Genomic DNA, 7,236 nt, shown 5'->3' on the forward strand with positions numbered 1-7,236 from the left:
GCAGCCACCATTACCCCATAGGCCAGTTTCATGTGGAAAACTATAGCGTCGATTGCCGCCATTGATAACAATCAAAATAAACAAAGTGACTGTGAAAGTGGCCCTAAGAGAGTACAAGTACTAAGAAGACGTCAGAAAACTATTCAATAAGAAACAAAAATATCACAAAAGCAAGAGACCAGAAGGACTTGGGGATGTTGGTCCAAGATAGACTGTCACCAGAAGAAACATTGAAAACATTATGATCTATAATTATGAGAGACTTATAAGCAGTTGACAAACATTGGTGGTAGTATCTCACTACATGGACAAAGAGATGATGAAGAAATGAAGAGGCTTTGGTCTGCTCCAGGTTCTAACATGTGGCAGTAGAATGTTCCCAACATAAAGAGAAACATACAAAAAAGATCAAAAGAATACCCAGAGCAGCAGCCAAGATGGTCCCTGGCCTGACGGATTCATCATGAAATGAAAGACTGTTATTATTCAGTATTATTATTTTTACACACTACACACAGTGAAGTAATTGACACATATACATACGTTGCACTAAATACACAAAGAACACACGCACGCACACACACACACACACACACACAAACACACCCAGCCCAAGGGCCGCACACGCACGTACACTCACTTGCAGTTGCGACATATCCACTTGTCTTTTGAGGTGTTAGAAGCTGCCTTGGGGGTTCCCTGCTGACCTGTTGTTGCTGTTGTGGGACCAACGTATGACCATCGATGAAGGCCTGACCCAAGGTGGGACGACTAGGAGAGGAAGAAGAGGTCATTAGAGGTCAGTTATGGAGAGAACTATAATGACTTATGCCACACACACACACACACATGCACAAAAAAATAAAGAATATAATGATTGAAGAAAGAACGACAGAAAAGAAATACACATACACACCCAGAAAGACAGCTGAAGACAAAGTATGAAATATGGTAAAACTTGTACACTACTACTACTACAACTATTATTACTACTACTACTCCTACTACTACTGCTAATGTTACTACTACTGTTACCAGCACTACTACTACAACTACTTAGCAAATCTGTAGCCATAAGTCCATGCCCACAACAGCAACCCCCACCCCATACCTGTCGAGTCCTCCATTGCGCGCAGATCACACACTGGTCGGTGGAGGCAAGGTTGAGGAAGCGGCAGGCATGACACGGCCACTTGCTGCCGACCCCAAGCGAGTCACTCTTCTTGATCCCGTGGCGCTTGCGACCCTCCTCACTGCGGGTGCTTTCACAGGACGCTGAGTGACGGAGGGGCTTACGTGTCGGAGCGGTGGTGGTAGTGGTGATGGAAGTGATGGTGGAGGTGGTGGTGGTGCGAGTAATGGTGGTGGCGGCGGCGGCGGTGGCGGTGGGCGTGGCGTGCGGTGTGTCTTCCTGGCTAGGCACGCTTCCACCTCTGGCCATAACAGACGGGCGGCTGTGTGGGGGTGACGGAGGTGTCTATTAGGACGTGTGACAACAAATACACTTAAGCTTACAATGGGGTTATGTTACGAGAAACCTAATGTAAGTTGAAAATTTTGTCCAAGAAACCTGTTAAGTAGAAAATATTGCCTGAGAAACCTGTTAAGTAGAAAATATTGCCTGAGAAACCTAAAGTAAGTTGAAAATTTTGTCCAAGAAACCTGTTAAGTAGAAAATATTGCCTGAGAAACCTGTTAAGTAGAAAATATTGTCTGAGAAACCTAAAGTAAGTTGAAAATTTTGTCCAAGAAACCTGTTAAGTAGAAAATATTGTCTGAGAAACCTGTTGTAGGTTGAAAATTTTGTCCAAGAAACCTGTTAAGTAGAAAATATTGTCTGAGAAACCTGTTGTAGGTTGAAAATTTTGTCCAAGAAACCTGTTAAGTAGAAAATATTGTCTGAGAAACCTGTTAAGTAGAAAATATTGTCTGAAAAACCTGTTGTAAGTAGAAAATATTGTCTGAGAAACCTGTTAAGTAGAAAATATTGTCTGAAAAACCTGTTGTAAGTTGAAAATATTGTCTGAGAAACCTGTTGTAAGTAGAAAATATTGCCTGAGAAATCTGTTGTAAGTAGAAAATATTGCCTGAGAAACCTGTTAAGTAGAAAATATTGTCTGAGAAACCTGTTAAGTAGAAAATATTGTCTGAGAAACCTGTTAAGTAGAAAATATTGTCTGAGAAACCTGTTGTAAGTAGAAAATATTGCCTGAGAAATCTGTTGTAAGTAGAAAATAGTCTGAAAAACCTGTTGTAAGTAGAAAATATTGTCTGAAAAACCTGTTGTAAGTAGAAAATATTGCCTGAGAAATCTGTTGTAAGTAGAAAATAGTCTGAGAAACCTGTTGTAAGTAGAAAATATTGTCTGAAAAACCTGTTGTAAGTAGAAAATATTGTCTGAAAAACCTGTTGTAAGTAGAAAATATTGTCTGAAAAACCTGTTGTAAGTTGAAAATATTGTCTGAAAAACCTGTTGTAAGTAGAAAATATTGTCTGAAAAACCTGTTGTAAGTTGAAAATATTGTCTGAAAAACCTGTTGTAAGTAGAAAATATTGTCTGAAAAACCTGTTGTAAGTTGAAAATATTGTCTGAAAAACCTGTTATAAGAAGAAAATATTGTCTGAGAAACATGTAAGTTGAAAATACTGTAACCAAATTCACACTTATTGACCATCAGCTTAGTCCAGCCAACCTTAAACATGCTCAGAATGGGCAAAAATGGTATAACATTAAAGTTAGGAAGTGAGCATTGCAAATTATAGAACAAAGGTTGAAGATATTATGACTATTAAGAATGAAAAATGGACTTACGCAGGTTATTAAAGAAACTGCAATAACATAGTGAAAAAATCCAGTAATGCATAAAACTGATAAGATGTAAATGATAAACCTGATAATAGATGGACAAAAAGTGACAGAGTGGCAACCCAGAAATTGTAGAAATCAAGACAGACAGAACCAGGTTAAGAAGTTAGAGCATATGTCTGAGCAGGATGGAGTACACAATAGTCTGCTCACTTAAGTCCGACCCAAGCTGACAACATAAACCTAAGCGTGTTTGCAAGCTGAGTGCTGATTGGGTACTGCTATGGCTTCCAAGTTTTCTTTAACCTCTGTTTGTGTTTATCTCACGCAGCACTTTCTGCTAATCTGCACTGAGCTTACGAACACGCTTAGGTTATGTTGTCAGCTTGGGGTAGACTTAAGTGATCAGACTATAGCATCAAACAAGAAGAAGGGAAGAATGTTGGAAAAGGCCTTTGTCCAGCAGCGAACTAGTAACAAGTGATGATGATAATGATGAGGTTATCATTTAAAGGGTCACTCTTTGCTATGCCATGCTATCACTAGGCTGCGGCATCATTAAAAGAATTCCTCAGATAAGTCAGTTTATTATCTTGAAGCTGTATTACTTGATAAGGCTGGTTTAGTTATCAGCCACATCGCCATCCTAGGAGGGCAACTTCTCTATTTGGTCAGTTTCGTTTAGTTAGTGGCCTCCATAAGCATATTTCTATTTGCATATTTATACATAAAGAATAAAACTATCTCTTACAAATAGAGGAGGGGTGTGAGTGTATATATTTAAGGAGTTACTAAATATTATTACCTGGGCACAACTGAAACATAGTAACCTAACTAGGGATGATAATCTACTGCTGCTAGATTGGTAACTGTGACCAAAGAAAAATAACTAACCAGCCTTGCCTGTCTAGCTCAAGCAAGGATAGTGACTCCTGGCTGCTTCATCTTGTTAACTCACTTGTACACTTTTGGTCTTTTCTAGGGAAGAGCAGACATGGCATCGCACACTGAGCCAAGAATTAAATGAAACTTGGGATACAGTTAATGGCTGTGTCCTTCCTTCCATTCTCCTTTCCTTTCCCTCCTTTCCCTTTCCTTCACTGAACTTCCCTTCCCTTCCTATATTAGTGAACTTGGGGTGTAGTTAGTGACTGTGTCCACTTGATCCTGTGTATGGTGCAGCATCCCTGTCCAGTTATTACAGGTTACAGGTCTCTCCATCTTAGTAGACATTTAGCACATGAAATATGAAAGTAATGACTCTGTAAGGGATTGCCAGTTAATCTGTATATCTTTGTCACAATTACAGTGAGACAAAAACCTGTCATCTCCAACATGTTACTTCATTTACTCAAAACTGATTTCTTGTTGCTTGATATTCTCAGTCTGCCAAACCATATTTATGGCAATTCTTTATCATTTACTTTATATTTCATGTATAATTAACCCTGGTCCAGATTTACTATTAACTGCCCATCTGTGACTTTATTTGCTTTATTCTTACTTCTCTGTTTTGATTGTCTTCCTCCCTATTTATTTGACTTTCTTTTCCTTCTTTTCTTTTCTTTCCTTTTGCTCCCTTCCCTTCCCTTCTTTACCATGCCAGATTGCCTTCTATCATCATTTTTTTTTTAAAGTTAGGTCTTTCCTTTCTTTAACTGTCCATCACACTTCATCCTAAATTCTCTGTTTTAGGTGTAATGGAGTTAGTATTTGTAATTTTCCTATAGACTGTGTCAAACCAGGGCAGGTCTATAAATACATAACACTAACTGGCAACAAGCTTGGGACATGTTCTGTACATGTTTCTTTTGTGATAGCTGGAAAAACTGTGTCAGGGCAAGGAAGGTCAACTAACTTAAGATATACAATTATTGCACACACAGAAGAGGTATACAGACTAACAGACACAGAGGACACGTTCTGTACATGTTTCTTTTGTGAGAGCTGGAGAAACTGTTGAGACAGGGAGGGTCCAGAATGACACAATTATTGCACAGTGATACACAGTTATTGCACACACAGAAGAAATATAGACTAACAAACACCGAGGACAGACTAGGGACACGTTCTGTATGTTTCTTTTGTGATGGCAGGAAAAACTATGTCAGGGCAGGGAGGGTCAAGAAAAACACCCACCGTGACATATGGTACACAGTTACTGAACACACAGAAGAGGTATAAAGACTAATAGACGCAGAGGACAAGCCTGGGACATGTTCTGTACATGTTTCTTTTGTGATAGCTGGAAAACTATGTCAGGGGAGGGAGGGTCAACACAAACACAAATACTGCCCAATGGTACACAGGTTTCTCACACCCGTAAGAGATACAGACATTAACAGACAGAGGACACGTTTGGAACATGTTATGTACATGTTTCTTTTGTGATAAATGGAAAAACTATGTCAGGGCAGGGAGGGTCAACTCAGACACAAACACTGCCCAATGCTACACAGTTCTCTCACACACATAAGAGATGGACACTAACAGACAGAGGACAAGTTTAGGACACATTCTATACATGTTTCTTTTGTGATGGCAGGAAAAACAAGGTCAGGGCAGGGAGGGTCAACACAGACAAATACTGACCAATACTACACAGGTTTCTCACACACATAAGAGATACAGACATTAACAGACAGAGGACAAGTTTAGGACACGTTCTGTACATGTTTCTTTTGTGATGGCAGGAAAAACAAGGTCAGGGCAGGGAGGGTCAACACAAGACACAAATACTAACCAATGCTACACAGTTATTGCACACAAAGAAGAAATATAAAGACTAATAAACACAAGAGGACAAGTTTGGGACACGTTCTGAACATGTTTCTTTTGTGATGGCAAGAAAAAAACAGGTCAGGGCAGGGAGGGTCAACTCAGACACAAATACTAACCAATGCTACACAGTTATTGCACAGAGAGAAGAAATATAAAGACAAACAAACGCAGAGGACAAGTTTGGGACACGTTCTGTACATGTTTCTTTAGTGATGGCAAGAAAAAACAGGTCAGGGCAGGGAGGGTCAACTCAGACACAACTACTAACCAATGCTACACAGTTATTGCACACAGAGAAGAAATATAAGGACTAACAAACACAGAGGACAAGTTTGGGACACGTTCTGTACATGTTTCTTTTGTGATGGCAGGAAAAAAACAGGTCAGGGCAGGGAGGGTCAACTCAGACACAACTACTAACCAATGCTACACAGTTATTGCACACAGAGAAGAAATATAAGGACTAACAAACGCAGAGGACAAGTTTGGGACACGTTCTTAACATGTTTCTTTTGTGATAGATGGAAAAACTATGTCAGGGCAGGGAGGCTCAAAAAACACCCACAATGACAAATGATACACAGTTGTTGAACACACAGCAGATGTATATAGATAAACAGACACAGAGGACAAGTTTGAGACACGTTCTGAACATGTTTCTTTTGTGATGGCAGGAAAAACAAGGTCAGGGCAGGGAGGGTCAACACAAGACACAAATCCTAACCAATGCTACACAGTTTTTCCACACACACAAGAGATACAGACACTAACAGACAGAGGACAGGTTCAGGACACGTTCTCTACACAACAATCTCGCGTCAATGAACAAATTCCCTCAAAATCTGCCATGGTGGGAAATCTTCAGCCAACCCAAACTTTCCCCTCCAGTATATTCCCGAGGCTGCTACGGGGCCTGACCTTCTGCCTGGAGACTCTACAGCATCACAGGAAACTCATATAAAAATTACAAGCACAAAAACAAACGCCAGACTGAAAAAAAACACTAAAGTCAAGACGAGTATGAATATTGAAAGGGAGTCCGAGTTGATTTAAAGGGCAATGCAGGGATGTGACGGGAGTTTTGGCACCCTCTTACCTTTTCTCCGGCCCTTGGCATCCCCAGGAGGAGAATTTGACCGTCCAGGAGGAGCGTGAGCGGTCAAATCAGGTCAAATAAGAAGACGGGAAGGGGCAGTCACCTCTTTGTTCCCAATGTTTACATCACGATGGCGTCTCCTTGCCACACCTCTCCAGCCCACTCATCCTTCCTTCTCATGGGGTTTGCTGCCTCCAGGGGCCACGTGTAGGGCTGGGGGGAGGGCAGGATGTGTATTAGTCTCTCTTCCTTTGTTTTATGGGGTGTGGATGATATGGGAGGGGTCATTGGCCGTGTAAAGTGCTGCAAACGTGTGATGTTTTGGCCCCTCGTCCTGTCCTGCGCGGCCAGCTGATCACAGCCCGGCGCCACTTTCAAATTGTTATGTCTTTTATTTTTCACTTTTCCTATTATCCCATGTTACTCTTTCTCATATAAACCTCTCCTCATATATTTTCTCCTCTGATTTTCCTCCTCTTCCTTCTCTTCTTCTTCCTCTTAAGCCAAACCAGCAAAACATAATCATATATAATACGTCATTTTGGTGACGGTA

General features: G+C 40.6%; 1 protein-coding gene across 1 annotated transcript; it reads right to left on the reverse strand.

Annotated features, from left to right (window-relative positions):
- Positions 1–625: 625 nt before the first annotated feature.
- On the reverse strand, positions 626–7,021 carry LOC127000705 (salivary glue protein Sgs-3-like). The gene is made up of 3 exons (XM_050864716.1): positions 6,684–7,021; positions 1,112–1,454; positions 626–771 (listed from the first exon to the last, which is right to left on the reverse strand). The coding sequence occupies exons 2-3, from the start codon at positions 1,439–1,441 to the stop codon at positions 637–639; spliced, it is 465 nt and encodes a 154-aa protein (XP_050720673.1). The 5' UTR covers positions 1,442–1,454; positions 6,684–7,021; the 3' UTR covers positions 626–636.
- Between the last annotated feature and the right edge of the window lie 215 nt (positions 7,022–7,236).

This window comes from Eriocheir sinensis, chromosome 19, assembly GCF_024679095.1.
Source record: "Eriocheir sinensis breed Jianghai 21 chromosome 19, ASM2467909v1, whole genome shotgun sequence".
Lineage (NCBI taxonomy): Eukaryota > Metazoa > Arthropoda > Malacostraca > Decapoda > Varunidae > Eriocheir > Eriocheir sinensis.

Coding starts and splice junctions, on each gene's coding strand:
- LOC127000705 (XM_050864716.1), bottom strand. CDS start 1,441: ATGGCCAGAGGTGGAAGCGTGCCTAGCCAGGAAGACACACCGCACGCC. Junction 772..1,111: donor CGCAATGGAGGACTCGACAG/GTATGGGGTGGG, acceptor TTCCTCTCCTAG/TCGTCCCACCTTGGGTCAGG.